General features: G+C 40.3%; 1 protein-coding gene across 1 annotated transcript in view; it reads left to right on the plus strand.

The window, feature by feature from the left end:
- Positions 1-20196, plus strand: part of LOC126473210 (odorant receptor 43a-like) — a 57020-nt gene extending 36824 nt beyond the window's left edge. Inside the window, exons 3-4 of the mRNA XM_050100119.1 lie at positions 1346-1501; positions 20071-20196. Of these exons, the coding sequence (XP_049956076.1) occupies positions 1346-1501; positions 20071-20130 (216 nt within the window). The 3' untranslated portion in view covers positions 20131-20196. The remainder of the gene's footprint in view (positions 1-1345; positions 1502-20070) is intronic.
- Positions 20197-21071: the final 875 nt, after the last annotated feature.

Below are 21071 nucleotides of genomic sequence, written 5' to 3' on the forward strand. Positions count from 1 at the left end.
GGCATTCTGCCTTCCCACTCCTTTCCTTATGGGGTCTGTTATGTCTGGAGCATCTCTATTGTCTCGTCTGCTTCTTCCATCATGCCCCTGTCATTAGTCACTTTCTTTCCCTCACCTCGTCTACGGTCGTTTTCCTTCCATCCCTGTCAGTAGTTTATCATTTTATGGGTGTTGTACCTCCCTCTTTTAATATGGGATTTTATCAGTTTTACTTAATCTCAAGTCGGAGGGCCTGATGATGGCGTAGTTTGGTCCCTTCTCCAACCAACAGACCGACATTGGATGGCTGATGACTGGAAACATGTTGCCTGGTCTGACGAGTCTCGTTTCAAATGGTATCGAGCGGATGGACGTATAAATTTACGAATCCATGGACCCTGCATGTCAGCAGGGGATGTTCAAGCTGGTGGAGGCTCTGTTATGGTGTGGGGCGTGTGCAGTTGGAGCGAAATGGGGCCGCTAATAGGTCTAGATACGACTCTGACAAGTGACACGCACATAAGAATCTGTCTGATCACCTGCATGCATTCATGTCCATTGTGCTTTCCGACGGACTTGGGCAATTCCAGCAGGACAATGCAACACCCTATACGTCCAGAACTGCTATGGAATGTCTCCCTTCTGAGTTTAAACACTTCCACTAGCCACGAAACTCCGCAGACTTGAATATTATTGAGTGTATGTGGGATGCCTTGCAACGTGCTGTTCAGGAGGGTTCTCCACCACATTCTACTGTTACGAATTTATGTACATTCCTGCAAGATTCATGGTGTCAGTTTCCTCCAACACTATTTTAGACAGTCGAGTCCATGCCACGTCTTGTTGTGGCACTTCTGCATGCTCACTTGGGCTCTATACGATACTGGGTAGGCGTACCTGTTTCTTTGGCTCTTCAGTGTATTTGATACGCGTTTGAATGATGTTCGACGTAATGTACTGCAAGTGAGATGGTGGTTTAGAGTTCAATATTTAACTCAAAATCTTAGAATTTTAAGGAGTAGTGCAGGGTGTTTTGCCTGGTGGATTATGTAGACAGTGCAGTCGATTTGTTGTGCAGTGTTTCGCATCAGATGTGTCTCTAATCTGTTTTATTTTTTGTTTTTAGACAAACCATCTCATAAAAAATTTGATCCTTTTTCCCGCATTTTGATACTAATCTCGATATGTACACTTTTACTTCAGTGATTCTGGAACACGCCATAAGTGAAGCAATTTGCGACACACAGTCCTCCGCATTCCTTTGCCTTTTCTTTTATCCGACACCAATCAGGTCTTTACTTGCACATCACGAAAGAGCTATTACTTACCGACTGGTAGCCATTAGTAAAGCAGGTAAACTTTCCAGGGCGAGCGGCTGGCGACGTCGGCCTTCAGCAGCGGTTGGCCCGAATGCGGGGTTCGTTTCCGGCGGGTGCTGCTCGTCTTCATGCTGAGAGCATCCCAGCCTCTCCAGCTCACCGTCGGCCAAATGTACACTCTCTCCAGGCACACGTTTCTGCAGGTAACTAATGTAACCATTCGCTCATTTTGGTGGATTATTAGCAGATAGTTTTAATTCATTCCTTGTTCCGACAAACCATTTCGGAAAAGTATTTCAATAATATTTCTGTAAAAAGTATTTAAAAGGAGAAGGATGGTAACTAAGAGTAAAGTTTCTATAAGAAATTAAAGCTCGACGCCAAAGCTTGTTTGACTTTAACCATCAAGCGCCCTGCATGAAATGTATGTCACACTGGGTTCGAAATGCTTCCTTTCTGCTTAATGCCTGGTGTGACACATCTGTTAACGCCTCCATAGCGATCTCCTGTGGCATTCAAATGAATCAGGGGTGCGGTCAAAGCGTTCTGAGGTAGTTTCGTCATCTGACCACTGCTATGGACAGCGATCTCATGCCAGGCAATATTGTGCCTTCATTGCCTTCGTATTATCGCAGTTCGTTGGAATATTTTGGTATATTATTTTATGTGGTCATACCGCAAATAGCTGATATTGTTTGGGAACGGAATAACTTTCCTATACTGTGCTGTAATAGGGGTTGGAAATGCTATCCACTTAAGTAGTACAGGGGGTTTCAAAAAGGACTTTACAACTTTAAAAATTCGTATAAATCTATTGAAAAGAAGATATAGAGCTGGATTTAGTGTTACTTTGTAGGAAAACACAACCACTTTAGTTTAAGGTAAAAAAAAAAACTGTATGTGGCCTCCGGTGGTTATCCTGCACACATCCCCCTCAGAAGTCAATTCCTTCTCCAAACTCGCTGTAGCATTGCAGGTGTAACTTGCCCAGTGGCAGCGTAAATTCTTGCTCTAAGTTCAGGTAGAAAAGTCGGCACAGGAGGTACAAACACGATATCCTTGATGAATCTCCATTTAAAAAATGGAGTGGTGTCAAGTCTGGGGAATGTGGGGGCCATGCAGTTGGTGCATCATGGCAAATCCATTGAACTGGAAAGAGGTCACTGAGAAAATCCCAGACGTCAGCCAGGTAGTGGCGTGGTGCACCATCATGCATGACGTAAACATTTCGTTCTTCGACATCCTCATCGATCTGTAGTATCGATCTGTGGTATCAAAAATTGTTGTAACATATCCAGTTACACTAACCCGTCACCAAGCGAGGTGGCGCAGTGGTTAGCACACTGGACTCGCATTCGGGAGGACGACGGTTCAATCCCACGTCCGGCCATCCTGATTTAGGTTTTCCGTGATTCCCTAAATCGCTTTAGGCAAATACTGGGATGGTTCCTTTGATAGGGCACGGCCGACTTCCTTCCCTAATCCGATGAGACCGATGACCTCGCTGTTTGGTTTCTTCACTGCAAATCAACCCAATCAACTAACCCGTCAGATGTACTTGGACGACCTGATGATTTCCCATGTCTTGCCGAGCACATTGTTTCTACAAAAAATTTATGCCACTCATAAATTGTAGGACTACTAGAAGGATCTTTAGCATACTTGGTATGGAAATTAGCTGAAATGTTGTCGCAGACGTCGATTCTTCAAACCAAAACACACAGCTAGCACTCTCGGGTCCAGTGAAGACAGCCATCTTTAATGCAACTGCCAAAAGCGCTTCTTACAGTGCGATTCGGCACTAGCGACTATGCGAGGCAAAACTTGATATATTTTCCTGTGAACTGACACTACAGTCACCTTTGCAGGTACTATGAATTAATTTATAAGAATTTTAGAAGTTGAAAAGTCCTTTCTGGAAAACACTGTACTTTCTATTCTATAAAATTTTTTTGTGTGTGAAAATGGTGCTTAAGGTTGTTTGCATGGAAACTGAAGAGTCCATACAGAAGGCGACAATGTTGCAGAAAAGTCTGATTAACTGCAGTGGAAGAAGGGAAGTTTTGCTCCAGTCGTTCAGCCATTTGTTACTGTATCAGCTCCTGCTGTATTAATGAGTCCTCTTAAATATTTCAGACTGTTTTGGTGACTTATAATACGTTTCACAACTTCGTACACCAATAAAATCAGTACAATGTACAAAAAACCAGAATAACAGTGAAATAAGCAAGGCACAACTGAAACGAATGTTAGGAATATACCTGAGAATGGCATTTGCTCAAAGCCTAGCATTCACTACTCCTAGGAGACCCACAGGCTCAACCATTGGTTTGTAATGTTATGGGACTAAACAGATTTGAAAAATTGAGTGCCTTCCACATCAAAATTAATTTATTAGCAACTGATGAAACTAAAACTAGTGATAGGCTCTGGAAAATCCAACCGTGGCTGAATCAGTCAAGAAAAAATTGTTTGAATGAAGTTCAAGAACACCACCACAGTGTCAATGAAGTAATGATTGATTCTCAGGCAGAAGCATCTTAAAACAGTTTATGCAAAACAGTCCTGTAAGGTGGGGATTCAAAATGTGGGGTAGGGCAGGAGCTTTTGGCTATTCATATTACTTTGAAATTTTGTCAGGATGCACCAGGTAAAAATATAAAAAGGAAGAGAGTGGCAGGGAAAGGGGTTGCCTCTGAATTTGTCATAAAATTAACGCACACATTGCCAGAAAACTGCAGTTTCAAGGTATGTGCTGACAACTTCTTTACGAGCAGTATACTTGTTCAGTATCTGATGAATACAGGTATCTGTTTCATTGGAACAATAAGAACAAGTATACTGAAAGACTGTGGTCCACCAAATGAAAAAGACATGAAGGCCAAATGACGAGGAGCTGTAGCAAGCGTAGTAGGCTACATAGGGCAATTCATTGCAGTGAGATGATTCGACATCAAAGTTGTTACTCTGCTGCCATCTTACATTGGTGTTGAGTTACAGGATAAGGAAAATGTGTGTGGGATATCACTAAGAGAATGTGTGTAAGTTCCAAGAACAGTTGTTATCAATACCACCCACAAAGGTGATGCAAGCTGGGATGTGATGGACATGCTATCACTACTATAAAAATACCACATAAAATCGAGGATGTGGTATTTATCCACCTCCTGGCACCCAATTAAAGTTGCAATAGTCAATAGTTGGTTCAAATACTGTAAGGGCTGCAAGTTTCTTTAAGAAAGATACATTTCAGTGAATAAATTCCAAGCAGAAATTGGGGGTGGACTAGTATTGGCAGGGAAAGACAATGAAATGAAATGATCGTATGGAACTGCTGGCTGGGAGGCCCCATTCGGGGAAGTTCTGCCGCTGAGTGAGAGTCTTATTGCAATCGACACCACACTGGGCGACTCACGTGCCGGTGGTGGTGGTGGTGGTGGTGGTGGTGGTGGTGGTGGTGGTGGTGGTGGTGGTGGTGGTGATAACAAAACACCCAGTCCACAAGCAGAGAAAATCTCCAACCCGGCTGGGAATTGAATCTGGGCCTGCTGCATGGGAGGCAAGCATGCAACGACTCAGCTAAGCAGGTGGACAGGGAAAGACACATCAAAGTGAGGCCACCCAAGTAAAGAGGACATGTCAGAGTGAGAGGGTTGCCACAACAGTTCTGCCAGTTATAGCCTGCAAAAAGGAGAAGTATCTTTGGCCCATATGGAAGGAAACGAGGAAGATGCAAGATGTGTATGAATATGGTGTCATACGTGTGCTATGAAAAATCTGCTGTATTTTTGTGCTTAAATAAGACAGAAATTGTTTGAGAAGATTTCACATATAAAAACTGAAAAACTGAGTTGGGTGCTAATTTCAGTTGGTTTTATTTCTGTATTATTGTAAAAAGGAATTAACAATTTTGCATAATGTTCTCTTTAGTGAGCCAGCTGCTGTTTTGTAGCATGTAACAATGTGACTGTGCAGAATGACTTGCTGCTATATGATGATAATCAATCATTTACTTCATTATATATGTCTTAATTATAAATAACTGCATTTAAAAGTATTAACATATTCATTCTTCAACATAGATTTTTCTGTAAAAATAAGAATAAGTGAGATTTTGCGGCTAGAACCTTTAAATTAAATTAAAATCTTAACAATATGATCTGATACTCAATATTTTATACTGTCTGTTGCCTGGTGCGACAAATGTCACATTAGAATTTTGGGGCGGAAAATGTTAAAAGAGTTAGAATTATGTATGAAATACTAAAAAGAGGCAATAATAAGAAATTTTGGTGAAATAAATTTTTTTAGAACTATGGGCAATGGTGTTGGGCATTATAGGGTTGTATCAGCCCGAAACATTGATTGTTGCTCTCTGTGTGTTCATATCAGTTCTGTAAGCATCTTGTCCATTTGCACTATCGGTTTTATGTGATGTGTAGTTTTGAACTGGAAGTTGAAACACCATATCAGTATTATTAAAATTGTGGTTTATCTGATTTATTGCAAAAGTCTGATAAATCAGTTAAATAAATAGAAAGACGTGTTTTAGGGACTGACTAAATTGACTGAGATTATTAACAGATAAAGAACATGGACAGTGATTAGCATTGAAGTGATATTACTTGATATTTGCTTTCTGAAATTTTAACATAGTAAACACAACGCTAACCGCTAGTCAGTTGTTTGAGTGATTAATTTACCTGTTGCTAGATATGCAAGGGCAATAATTCAATTTAAAACCTTATTAGTCCAACAGGAAATAAAGAGCTCCATATTAGCACATACTTGATAATTATTGATATGACTCGTTATTCAGCACTGTGAATTTTGAGATTTTGTACAAATTGCACACATCTTAAAGCATCTATTTTAAAGCTACAACCTCAGTGAAAAGTGACGATAAAGCAGGTTGTGTCTGCTTGTGTCCCACTTCTCCAGCTAACTACACACAGACCAGAGCACCCACAAATATGATAGCTAACTCGTCATCCTCAGCAAGAAAGCAAGATCTTCTTACATAAATTGTCACCACCATACGACGACTACTGCGACGACGACTGCGACTGCGACGACGACTGCGACTGCGACGACGACTGCGACTGCGACGACGACTGCGACTGCGACGACGACTGCGACTGCGACGACGACTGCGACTGCGACGACGACTGCGACTGCGACGACGACTGCGACTGCGACGACGACTGCGACTGCGACGACGACTGCGACTGCGACGACGACTGCGACTGCGACGACGACTGCGACTGCGACGACGACTGCGACTGCGACGACGACTGCGACTGCGACGACGACTGCGACTGCGACGACGACTGCGACTGCGACGACGACTGCGACTGCGACGACGATGACGACTACTACTACTACTACTACGACGACGACGACGACGACGACGACGACGACGACGACGACTACTACGACGACGACGACGACGACGACGACGACGACGACTACTACGACGACGACGACGACGACGACGACGACGACGACTACTACTACTACTACTACTACTACTACTACTACTACTGTGGGCAGCTATTACGACATTCTAAAGTGCAAGTGCTTGCAATTCCCACTAAATTCAATAGCTTCTACTGATGTACAGCGTGTGTGCTTTGTGTGATTCTTAACATATTTTGCAAGTTTGTATATCTACAGGAATTCATCCCTGTCAAAGTTGTAGTTGATGCTCAGAGGTAGCACCTTTGAGTGGTAAAAAATCTATGTGGCTCAGTTCTCCACGGGAACATTACCAATTGTCTATTTCACCACACATATTACACATAGTATTTCCAAGATATGACTCAATAAGTGACATGTGGCTCATAATACGTTAGCAAATTTGTTTATGAAATAATACTGATGAATCATTTGAAGTCATTTTTGCATGGGTTACAATTTTCTCCATTTTTCACATGAACTTCACCTCTGGAATAGATGTGTCTGTACTTAATACACTTGTTTGAAACTGCTAGTAGGGATGTAATAACTCTTTGAATTCAACACATCAGTATAGGCAGCAACAGCATGTTGGGTTGGGTTGTTTGGGGAAGGAGACCAGACAGCGAAGTCATCAGTCCCATCGGATTAGGGAAGGATGGGGAAGGAAGTCGGCCATGCCCTTTCAAAGGGCGATTTAGGGAAATCATGGAAAACCTAAATCAGGATGGCTGGACGCGGGATTGAACCATCGTCCTCCCGAATGGCAACAGCATGTTATAAACATAACACTAATTACGAAAAGCTTAAGGGATTGAAATTACCTAACTGATAAATAATGAAATAAAATGCTTATTTTAAAATAAAAGAGCAGCTTGTATGGGAAAATGACCAGTATTTCAAAGAATCAGACACTCTACTTTAAATTAAAAATCTCTCTTCTGCTCCGCATCAACAATTTACCTTGAACTGGATTATGATCTTCATCTGTCTTCTATTTCACACAAGCTATCTGTTCCCTTTCTCTAATATCGAATTCATGGATAATATTGGTTCTCATCAAACAACCAAAGAATTGTGCCTGTCTGATTTTATTGGAGATGTCCACAGACAGTATGTACCAAACCCAGAAACTACAAATTTAGAATGCTGCATTCAGTTACAGGGTCATTTGAGAAAAGGGGTCGTGTGTGTTTGCCCAGAATTCCAGTACATCTGGAGCCTACATCAACAGACAACACTATATTTAAAATTGAGAGAGTGTTTTACTATGAAGAACATTCCAACAGTTTCCCAACCACCTTACAATCCAAACATGGCACTACGTAACTTCTTGTTGTACCCATGTATATAATGAAACCTTTAACGAAAGTGTTTTGGTACTTTCAAAACCGCCCAAGCTGTTGAGAGAATGACTTCAAATAGTATTTCTTTTGTAGAGTTCCAGTTATTATGTATCAACAACACTGGAATCCTTGTATACAATGTCAATGGGAATAATACGAGAACTGCTAAGTGCATTTGAACTAAATTTCAATGAAAGTGGTGCTTTTTTTTTTAAAAAAAGAAAAACTCATTCTTATTTCTTCCGGGACATAACCAGCACCTTATCCCAGTGTAAATTATAAATTTTAGACTGAAAAAATTCCCAATAACAAAGATCCTGGTCAGAATGTCACGATCCTTATAGGATGAGAAGGAGATTTTCACTCTGCAGAGGAGTGTGCGCTGATATGAAACTTCCTGGCAGATTAAAACTGTGTGCCCGACCGAGACTCGAACTTATAGGATGCTTGACAGCAGCAAAGCACATGCTGCCATATTACGAACACATCCTGCAGAAAGAACTAGACCCTACATACCAGACTTACATTCAGCAAATGGCCTAAGTCTTTTGTTATTGCCTCAATGAGCTGACACACAGGACACCTGTATTTTAAACCTATTAAGTGGTAGAAAAGTGAATACTAATATACCTTAAGAAATAATGGCCTCACCAATTTTCTCTGTAAAAGGGAAAGTAGGTGCATTGTTCCTTAAATTCTCCAAGTTACAGCCGCATTCACCATGATGGACATTTGCACAGGGTTGCTTGTACCATGTGTACTATGGTGATGGAGCTGAGAGTCATACCATACAAGGGGTCAGTTAAAAAAATTTCAACATTTCTGTAGTTTTATTTCTGTGCTATGATGCCACAAGTGGCCAAAGTAACAAAAAAAAACCATTGAAGTGAATGCAACAGCTATATCAAGTCCATTGCTAGGTTTATCATCGTAAGAATGGCTGTTAGTTGAGCTGGACATGTAGTGCACGCATACATATGGAATCCTTTCCCTGTCTTAGTGCCCTATTCCTTCGTATCCCCAGAGAAGCCACAGGTTCACACTCCATGATATGACATAGTGACTAGGGATGGGTCTATCACATGCAGAAATGTTCCTGTGATGAGCTTCCCAGTTCGTGCACTTCCCAAGTGTTAGTAGACAGGTGACCTCTTCCTGACTGGTGTCCATTTCACTGTCAGTTATAGCATCCTGAACCCCCCCCCCCCCTCCCATCCACTGTGACAACATACATTAGTGCAAGCACCCCAATTTTTGCTCACTGCATCTCGCAGGGCGGGAAGTTGCTGGTTTTTGGCATCCTGACATCAGTGGTGTCAGCTGGTTGAGCGACACACACTGGTTTTGTGATGTCATCCCAAATGCTGCTGGTTCAATACAGGACTGGCTGCACTGGAAACGAGTGGAAGCTGAGAGCCCACCACTTCACTGAAGACAACACTGGGGATCGTTCCACTGGCATCCCGAATTTACTACTGTGTGAGCACTGATTACGTGGCAGAGGGTGATGTTGAGGTGGCAGTCACATGGCCTATGGACCAAGCTGAAGACTGTTTTGCTTCAAAGGAATAGTGTGTCACCTGGGACAGGGGTTGAAATGGTGATGATGGCATGAGAAGCTATCTCCGTTATGGGCAAAGGTATTGCAGGTATTTGTCTCTTTAATGGTGGCCTGGGCCCATTTAGGTTGTTGGCCATGGCTTTGGTTTCACACTTAGGTGCTGGTAGTGTACCAAGTATGCAGTTGCTTTCTGTTACAAAATGCTGGCTGCAGCATGTTCGTATCATTACTTACATAACTATGTACATGTCTACAAACATTTCTCACCTTCCATCCCCACTTCATGCTTGATCGGTGATCCATTCCATTGGGATCTGCATTTTGAGATTTTCAGTCCACAGCGGAGTGTGTGCTGATATGATACTTCCTGACAAAACTGTGTGCCGGACCAAGACTCTAACTCGGGATATTTTACTTTCGCGGGCAATTAATTAATAGCCCACTGTTGTGCAGTCTCCATTGCTTTGTCCCTGAAAAGCTCCACATCTTCTAGCAATTTGCTACCACCACGACGGTGTTGTACGCAAAGTAGATCCAGTGTAGTGCTGTTTGTTTGGAATGTGGTTGAGGCTTTAGCATGTGACACGGACAGCCCTGGTCATCTGTTCTGCCTAAGAATAACTGAAGCTCGCACGTGTCTGTGCAAGTCTGGATCACTCGGTTTGGCCATATAGTAATCCTTTCCCTCTGACAGTGCTGGAGTTTTTCTTTTTTTTTTCACTGTTATTTCCGTGTGCCTCCAATATGCTGTTGGCTAATTAGCCCCATGAATTTTACTCTTGTGTCCAGCACATCTACTCGAGTTTGTATGATTCCTAGATTTCGATTCATGCTACCAACTCATGACTTTAAGTTCTCCATTACCTCAGTGGTCAATGTTCATAACGTGCACATACTGTTCAACACCTCCCGTCTCAAACTGGTCAGTTGCAGCGTAAGCCACTCAACCACTGCGTTGTTACCTCTTGCCATCTCCCTCACACTTCCCAACATTCAGTTAAACTCCGTAATGTCAATGTCATCTGCAGTTCCAAATACAGTTTTCAGTAATCTCCCCTGCACCTAACCAACACCTTTTGCATTATCCAATGGTAAGCAGCACCATGTCTATTGCTTGCTGGATTTGCCCCGTAGTTGTTTATAAGATGTATGTGATTTCTCATATTCTCCACGCACTTCCCTGAGTATCCCTTTGCTCCTCATCTTCTTGCTGCAACACTGAGAACCCATCCTCCAAGCTCTTCATTGTTTTTCATCTGCCAGACATTAGAAGTTTAATCTCAACATCCATTGGAGGCTTGTTAAGAACCACATGCTGCTGCCTAATAAAAGCACTTTCCAGTTCTTGATGTTACAGCGTTCCCATTCCACCTTTGATGAAGAGATGAAGCACCTCCATGATTGTTTCCCTCCATCCTTAATTCTGGCGTACAGCAATCTGGGAATAGGAAACTAAAATTACTCTTTTTACACACTTTCAGAGAGATCTGCTGTCACCTCACATACCCCTTACTCATATACTGATCAAAATCCCTAGACATAAATTACGATAACTATGACGCAAAAAACTCATTCACTGCTCTCTTTCCACAACCTAAGAGGTTCAGATAATCCTGATGTTAACAACTTTCGTAATTACACTACAACATAACACAAAATGTACACAATATCACTCCGTATTTACTCGGCCGTATCCAGTGTGGCATTTCCTGCACAGGTTGCACAACATCTTCGCGCCAACTCTTCTCCTTACTGCTTTCCTCCTTTTTATTTGCTGTGCATGGTGATTGTAGTGGCAGTGAATATGTAGTGCCCCCCCCTACCTCTTGCAGTTTGAGGGCTTTGGTATTTGCTTTCTGCACATGCCTCCGTACCTTGTTTAGTGGCTTGACAAAATGTGAACTGGCTTCCCATCCTTAACAATTTTTGGTCTGGTCACAGCAGATGGTGAAAACATGACAATTGATGTGTATGAATCCCAGTCATTATGGTGAAAGTTTGCATACTACCTCATCATCCTGCCAATAGAGCGATGCACATAGACTGTTCCACCATTAGTTTGCAGGTGCTACAGTACAGTTCTTAATTTCCTAACATGTACCAAATGACACCATTGTTTCATCAAAGCTCCAATATATATTAATAGTATTTAGTGTGCGGTTCAGATCGTTATCAGACAGTCTGTCTTCCTTTCTCAATGTGTTGCGATCTTTGTGTCCTTACTCACAAACATACGTATTACGTCTGAAATCTTGTCGTCTCCCTTTAGAGTTTAATCCAGAGGGGCATAGGACTTTCTTTCATTAATATTTGCAGAAGCACTTGTAGAAAAACTACCATTCCATATTTTGCAACATCTTTCCTCACTTCGGTTACATTATTGCCTTCCCAAATGACACGAATCGCCACCGCCATTTTCATGCACACGGTTTAAGCTTTATTAATTTTTAAAACCAGGATGGCGGCAGTTATACAACATTTTGGCGTCTTCATACTTCTAAAATACATGCTTTGTACCACAGCTGCACCAACACAATTAGTAGCAGCCGTATTGAGATGGAGGAAACAAACAAGGCCCGAATCGTTAATGAATTCCAGAATATGGTTTATAAAAATTCGTATTTAATCTTTCTCAAAGACACTTTATTATACCATCACTTCTATTTGATGAATAATAAGACAGACTTCCATGGTTTTCCTTACTATACAGAAGATAAGATTTGAAACAGCAAACGATTCAAAAAGAAAGGCAAGTTATGCCAAGAACATGGGAAATAAAAGAAAACCTAATGGTTGGTAAGTGTAGAACCATAGAGACAGATACAAATCCCAAAAGTTTAATTTGGTCAGTGTTTAAGCCTACAGCAGGTGGTGATGTAAACAATGTTAACTATGTTTGTTGTGTGGAGTGCAATGAACTGCTCTTGAATGCTAAAGGGTCATTTGGCACCTCGCATACTTCACGTCATTTGTGTGTGTCTGACAAAAAAGCGGCCTCTCTTGACCAAAAACGTCTTCCCAGATCTGCTCAGGGAGAAATTACTGACCAATGCGTGGCTGTGTGTGCAAGAGATTTGAAATCTTATGACGCTATTGGGAGTGAAGGATTTTTTGGATCTGGCTCGGGGATGAGTCGACACCGTAGTGACTTACGGAGAAGTATCCGCAAAACCTATATGCCTCACTCCAGAACTACCTCACGACACACCACAGAAAAAGCTAAAAACCTAAGAAAGACAATGTCTGAAAGAATTTATTATGTGAGCTGACGTGAATGACCGGCGACCGCAGGTATGTGGACATGCAGCACAAGGAGAGATCATTACCTGACACATACAGTCTCCTCTTTTGTTAATTTGTACCTCAAATCACGTCTTCTTGTTCATGACCCCATTTCCAGATGAGCCTAAAATAGCAGAAAATATTAGAAAGGAATTGCTGAGATGATTTACCTAATTTGGTATTCACTAGAATAATCTCAAAGATGACTGACCAAGGTGCCACCATTATTGCTGCTGTTCGTAGACAGACTAAACTGTTCCTGTCACATGCTGAACACAGTGCTAAAAAAGCGTTTAATATGCAATACATGTCATCAAATTGCCGGCAACTTCATTTTTTTCTGACTGCGACATTTGCAAAACAGTAGCCTAGAGAGAACGCTGGAGCAGTCTAACGATATTCGCTGGAACACCCATTGACCATGCTTGAATCGATCATAAGGAAGAACGGGATATTGTGTGAAAAGCACTCTGAGAAATGAGAAACAGATTAAAAGAAATTGACATCATGTTGATGGACGAACTGATTTCTATTCTGCCCGTATGTATGCTGTTGTGTTTTTGTATTAAACTGGTATACATTACCAAGCAAATTATTTCAGGAACTGTAAAGGAATGATTTTTCTTTCATCCCTTCAAGGAGACATCAAAAGAACTGGAAACGGAAAGGTCGCCTACACTGCACCTTCTGTGCCAAGGAAGATGACACTCCTGATAAACATAATATAGAACTTCGGGGTGGAGAAGACTCTTGAATAATAAGAATTGCGAATCAGCCTGTAAATTTATGTAGAGGGAAAGGCACCATGAGATAGCTACTTTCCCGTGGAATGTGGGAACTGTTTAGCCATATGAAAATGTCTGAATCTTAGAGGCGTGGAGTCATGGGAGAGGTAAAGCGTACAATTCACTAGCTACTGCATCAATAATATCGAGCGACCAGTCACAAAAGGACGCTCTCTCGTGAAATGCCATCCAGTAAACAAAACTAAATTTGGCCACAGAAAACACGAATATCTCAGATGTATTCTCACCTGAAGAACAGCCAAATATACGTAAGATGTTTGTCAGCTGCCCAAGTAGAATCTGAGAGCAACTTTGGTGAAGTCCTGAAACACCGGAAAATAATTAAAGTATTTTTAAGAATGGATTTAGTTTTCAGTAGTACTTTTACATTCTGGTGATTTGCCAAACGGTACATCAAAAGTCTTCACTTTACAACCATGAACATACATGAAGTTTGCTCTGTAGGCATATGTTGAGTCTATCTGAGTCCCACAGATATGTTAGATAGGTACGTAAATTGGAATTGTAAATGTAAATTCTCTGTAAGCCCATCTTTATACACTGTTATGCAACTTCGCCTGTTCAATACCTTATGTTGAATGAAAATACCTTTTATTCATCTAAATTTCCAATTGTTATTTTATTTTAGCAACCAGTTACGACGCCACCTTCGACCCCCCTCACCGACGTCTGGGAAGATTCCCACCTCTGATCCAGTTATTATCTACAGACACCAGCCACCGCACGCTGGCCCCTATTTTGACTCTGCCAGAGGAGGAGGAGGAGGAGGAGGAGGAGCAGCAGGAGGAGGAGATTTATGTTCAGCGTCCCGTCGACAACGAGGTCATTAGAGACAGAGCACAAGCTCGGATTAAGGAGGGACGGGGAAGGAAATCGGCAGTGCCCTTTCAAAGGAACCATCTCGGCATTTCCCTGAAGCTATTTAGGGAAATCACGGAAAACCTAAATCTCGATGGCCGGACGCAGGTTTCAACCACTATCCTCCCGAAAGAGAGTCGAGTGTGCTAACCACTGCGACACCTCACTCGTTCACCACAGGTGTAAGTAAATCTTCTTGCCGGTTGGACATGTGGGTCTGAAGATGGCATAAAGCTGTGCGGAAAGTGGTTGCCAAAATAAAATAACAATTGGGAATGTAGACAGTTGAAAGGTGTTTTATTCGACATTCTGTATTTTGAATTGTAAATTGGTCGAATATATGGCCTCTTACTGCAAAGAAAACAGAGAAATGTTTACAACTGTCCAAATGATCGCCCGAAATTTTGTGTTTACAGTCATCTGGCTTTGCATCGGACAAATTGTAGTTCTGGAGTTTTCATTCTAAGTGCACAACTGTCGCTTTTTGGACCCAGACAATGTTGATGCTCTTCTCTTTCTTCATATCAACTCCAATAACAGAGAAAATTTGTAAATTTTCGTAAATTTTTTCACACCATTTCTTTCCCCCTCTCTTTGTGTTAGATAGTCGATCATTGAATCTGTTTCTGTTTGCCTTGTAGGTTTCATTTATGCAAACTTTTCTCAAATTAGTGTTGATTAATTACAGCCAAATAAAAGAAACTTGTTTCTTTGTGAAGCATTGTTGCATTGTAGAAATTACGTTGGCAGTTTTATTGCACCCCAAGAGACCGTGTTTTGAAGTTAGTACAGTGACAATTGTTTAAAGTGAAAACGCTTGATTTGAATAATCCATTGGCGTGAAAAAGTGTTTTACATGACAATAATCCACTTCTTGGGAAAATGAGATGTTCAGTATCTAGTTTATGCAGTCGCCTTAACACTCAGAAGTTTTATTCCTATTTCCTATTCACTAAATTTAAACCATTGTAAGTAGCTTTTGGTTATAGCCAGATATTTGGAGTAGATTATTGGGAAAGCCACAACCCAGTGATGAGATGAAATAGCTTGAGAGTTCTGATAACAATTGCAGTACTAAGTGAATGAAAAACCAAAATGACTGAACTGCTTATCTTAATAGCCCCCCATAAGTAGCACTGTTTCCAAGGAGCAACCAAAACTGTTCAGGGTGAGGAATAAAATGTGTTTATTGGATAAGAGTTTTTGTGGGTTTTACCAGGCAGGAAAGGATTGGAATGGTTTTTTCCTCTGTGATGGTAAAGTTAGGTTTGAAATGGTGTGAAAAGACCCTTGTGTATTCCTCTCTGGTAATTAGGTCATTGGGGTTCATGTTGACAATGTTGTTATAATAGGGAAGAAAGATAGGATTTTAACATTCAAGAATACTTTGAAATCTCTCATTAACATTAAAGAAAGGGATGACGTATTTATTCTAGGACATGAGGTTAAACAGTCTCAAGGGCAGGTGAAATTAAACTGAAGTACCTACATTCCGCAGACAATAAGAGAATTTAGAATGCATGACTGCAACGACCTAGCCACGTGATCAAATGATAACCATTTTGGTGAAGATGAGAATGACAACCCATTTGGCCAAAAATTGTACCAAAAGGCAGGTGGTCATTTGCTGTATATCTACAGTGTACCCTGGCTGATACTGCCTTTATTGCAGGAAGGTTGAGTCATTTCAATTGTAAACCATGTTTTTCTCACTGGGCCAGAGTAGAAAGTGTGTCTGGCTACCTGCAGCAAACTGAAACCTTGTAAATGGTTGTAGGAGGTGTGGCCATCAATAGAATGGAGTCTGTAAATATCATCTGTAAATATCATCTGTAAATATCATCTGTAAATATCATCTGTAAATATCATCTGTAAATATCATCTGTAAATATCATCTGTAAATATCATCTGTAAATATCATCTGTAAATATCATCTGTAAATATCATCTGTAAATATCATCTGTAAATATCATCTGTAAATATCATCTGTAAATATCATCTGTAAATATCATCTGTAAATATCATCTGTAAATATCATCTGTAAATATCATCTGTAAATATCATCTGTAAATATCATCTGTAAATATCATCTGTAAATATCATCTGTAAATATCATCTGTAAATATCATCTGTAAATATCATCTGTAAATATCATCTGTAAATATCATCTGTAAATATCATCTGTATATGCCAGCACCTGAACTGATTTGTACAGGACATAGTTGCAGGAACATAGAGAGCAATGGACGAAGTCTTTACACATCTTAAATGAGCTGCTAGAATGATGAACGTACAGATAAATGAAAGGAAAACTAAGTAACTACCTCTAACTTAGAAATATTATCCTAATAAAACCTCCTTCACAAAAATTGCTTCAAGTAAGTTTGATGGTGGTCATAGTTCCACTTACCTTGGATCGCAAGTAAACTGCAGGAACAATTTCAGAACTGAAATCCACAAATGAATATTTTCCACTAACGAGTGACCTCAGAAAACATCTAAAATCTAAGCCGCTGTTCAGGAAAACTAAATTTATGATGTGTAACGTTTTAGTGAGGCAGTTTGCTAATATATGGTCCCAAAACCAGGACACTAACAAAACTTGATAAAAAGCAGCTTGGATATATGAAGGAAATATCTTATCATTCGAAGAAAATGCTGTGTGGAGGAGGAGATTAAGCTAGGAATTGTGTAAACTGTGTAATTTACAAGACATTGTTAGTTGCATAGACATTAAAAGGCTCAAATTGGCAGGACATGTACTGAGAGCTAACAGCAGAATTATTAATAAGATATTCAGTGCAGTGCCTGAAGGAATTGGGTGGGATCCACCACTAAACAGGAAATAATGGAATAATCTTCTACAGAAGCACAATGTTCACAAAAAGCCACTGTACCAGAATGGTTGCTCCTGCCTGGTAATGTATAAGTTGGTTCATTCCACATCCATGAAAGCTCTTCTTCATGATGGGATGTACAGACTGTGAGTTATCAGTGAGTAAAAGAAACTAATATTAGTCTGTCAAGATGGGATTGATACCATCTCCTTCTGAATATGAGGCCAGTATGCTTGTCTCCAGTGTTCACAAAGTGTTGCACCATTTCATTGCAGCTTATTCTGGGTGTCATATTTGACTCTTAATACATTCTTCATAAGAAAATGTTTTATAACGTGGAAAAATTTGAGATTTGTGTGGTAAGCCTCACAGGTGTTATGAACATGGCACATTCAACTTTTTGATGAAGGTTTTATGGTCTGAAAGCTTTATTTGTGAGTATGGTGAGCAGCAAATTTGTTTTCTTGGACCACCTAAACTCACACCACCCTAACATTAAATTCACCATGGAATTGGAGACTGACTAAAGGTACCATCTCCCTCCCTCTTAACTACTACAGCTACGAAAGGGAGTAGTCCATCTCAGTGTGTACTGCAAACCCACTCACACCGACTTGTACTTGCAAGCCAGCAATTGCCACCACCCGGCACAGAAAAACTGTGTACTCAGAACCCTGGTTCACTTGGCACAAGCTGTGTGAGATCTGCATAATTTGATGATGGAGATAGAACAACTACAATGTGTATTCTACAAAAATGGATACTCTTCTCGAGATGTTCAAAAGGTGCTGCACCCTGTTTCGCCACCAGAGGTTCCTGAAGAGATACAAGAAGAGCTGGAATTCTCCTCAAGGAATGTGTGTTCCATCCACCTACCAAGATTCTCAGCTAGGGAGTGTGGAGGATGTCCTGCACCTTCAGAAACTGGGAATTTACCACGTACCATGTGAACGTGGGATGGCATACATTGGCCAGACAGCAGCACCGTTGACGTGAGCTGCAAAGAGCACCAAAGGCCCACCAGGCTGAGACAGGCGATAAAGTCAGTGATTGCCGAGCATTGTTTAGAACTCAAAATCTTGGCTTCTTTACACTTCATAGAATGATTAACACAAACAGAGAGATACTGGTACAGCATCATCAAAGAATCTATTGAGATTAAGGTTGCGGAGAATCTCGTTAACCGGGACACCAGTTTCCAGCTGAGCTCAGCTTGGAACCCAGCACTCAAGCTTCTGAAGACATAATGTAGGCAACATCCAGACCCCAGGGGATACAAGTATAAAGGTGAAATTAGGGATAACAGCCCAGTACATGTAACAAAGGAGATATGTGAAGTGGTACCTCGGACAACAGACACAATGTCTGAGGGCGTTCTTCTAATTCTCAAGCAAAAATTTGAACATAATCGGCCTGAAATGACATGTCAGGCATTCTGTCCAAAGTTCCGTCCCCCAGGAGCGGCTGCAATGACACACTGCAGTAACAAAACATCTCCATTCACAGGACGACTCAAATGACGACAGTCGGCAGATAAAATGTCTAGCACAGCCTGGACACAATTCACAACTTAATTCAACTATAATGACAATGGATAATAGCCACAAAGTATGTGTTCAGTGTTCGGAACAGCCACTGCCAGAAGGAAACTCTACAGCCATTGCTATTGGTCGGCGCACTCCACAGACAGAATGACACGACACGGATTGCAGAGGAAATGCCTAGCACAACGCAGGCATAAATACCGGACTCTCACCACACTGGAATCAGTATTGGACAGCACCTGAAGAAGAGTGCAAGTCACACAGATGGAATATCGTTCAGGAAAGATGCGAATAACTGGCAGAAACCCAATTAATCAACATGACAACACCTTGCCGGGAAATCCTGAAAACTTTCTTTTTCATAATATTGTTAAATTCCATCCTGGGTTTTTCATTGTTTGAGTAAGCTACTTATTTTATAACTTTGCATTATTCATTGAGACCATCTGTAGCCAGTTATGATACCAAATTACAGGACTCATTACAGGAAAGAGTGCCTGAGAATATGGCTGGAACTTCAAAACTAGTTGTAAAGAATGAAATATCAGTAACTTAAAGTAGTTTTTGAAAAATAAAAGTGCCACAGCTATACTTTACTGTTTTTATTTATCATCTATTGGCCAATAAATAAAATTCTCCTATGAAAATCTTGTGGAAAATCATGAAAGGATTTATTTATTTACTAAAACTGTTTAACAAAGTAACACTTCTATTTTTGTTGTACTTAACATAATCTTATAAAGTATTTTAATATTTTTAAAAATTGCGTACTTTATAGTTCATATATATTTGCGATGGCTGAGGTGGTGATTTCAACAAATTATACTTATTTATGTCAACTAATGAGATACCCAGAGATTTATAACACATTTAGGTGATTGAAAGTATTAACAATAAGAGTTTTCAAGCATTCCAGAAAGCTATATTCACAAAATGACATGTAAACATGTGAATGTTTTGCTAGGAAAAAACCGTAATAAACATAAAGGAATTAATGCTACTCACTATTTTGTTAATTCTTAATATGTGTGGACACTTAATAATTTCATATCGATGACTATTTTATTTTCTTTTTTTGCAGCTCCTGAATGGATCTTACACTTTATTCAACATGCTCTATCAGATTCAAGGGAATAAATGATACTGACTGAACCTTGACAACACAGCTGACAGTATGACAACTCTTCAAGAATTGTGGAGATATTTTAGGATATTCACAGAATATATTTGCTTCAATTAATATTTTTTGTATTAATCAGACTTGTCAGATTCTTGTATGAGAAACAATTTCCATCGAAATTGCTACTAATGGAAGATGAAACTCAATCAAAAACTTTTTATGAACCACATATCATAATGCTTGAAATTTGCACTGCTGTTCTGCTCAACAAATTGTGTGCCTGTTAGTTAACTCCAAAATAAAGTTGTATTTGAAAGGCTGAAAGTGTTCAGTTTTATTTATAATGTATATGTTGACAGATTTTATAAAATGGAGTAGTACTAGTAACACTGCATTAGGGAACATCTTACAAAATTGGTGAAGTAACTGTCCCATGTTACTTACTTGTATCACCACAAATTATTAAACTAATCAAAATTTTATGGACAACAACAAATTCATCATAATGTAAATGCTTTTACTACAAATATTCTTCTGCTAACTTCCAAATCATTGCTTCACAAGTTTACACATTCTTTAATACCCTTTAATGGTTCCTGTGAGTGAAATTAAAGTCTTTCAGTTGAAGAAAAAATGGTTCAAATGTCTCTGAGCACTATGAGACTTAACCGCTGTGGTCATCAGTCCCCTAGAACTTAGAAATACTTAAACCTAACTAACCTAAGGACATCACACACATCCAGCCTGAGGCAGGATTCAAACCTGTGACCGTAGCAGTCGTGCGGTTCCAGCGCCTAGAACCACTCGGCCGCCCCGGCCGGCTCAGTTGAAGACATTGGCAGTAAAATATAATTGGAAATCACTATTAATCTGACATACAAGCCTCTTCCATACATCAATATCTTAAGAGCTGCACTTAAAATCTTCTCATTTGCTTAAAACTTTGTTTCTAAAATTCATTC

This window comes from Schistocerca serialis, chromosome 4 (genome assembly GCF_023864345.2).
Source record: "Schistocerca serialis cubense isolate TAMUIC-IGC-003099 chromosome 4, iqSchSeri2.2, whole genome shotgun sequence".
Taxonomy (NCBI): Eukaryota; Metazoa; Arthropoda; class Insecta; order Orthoptera; family Acrididae; genus Schistocerca; species Schistocerca serialis.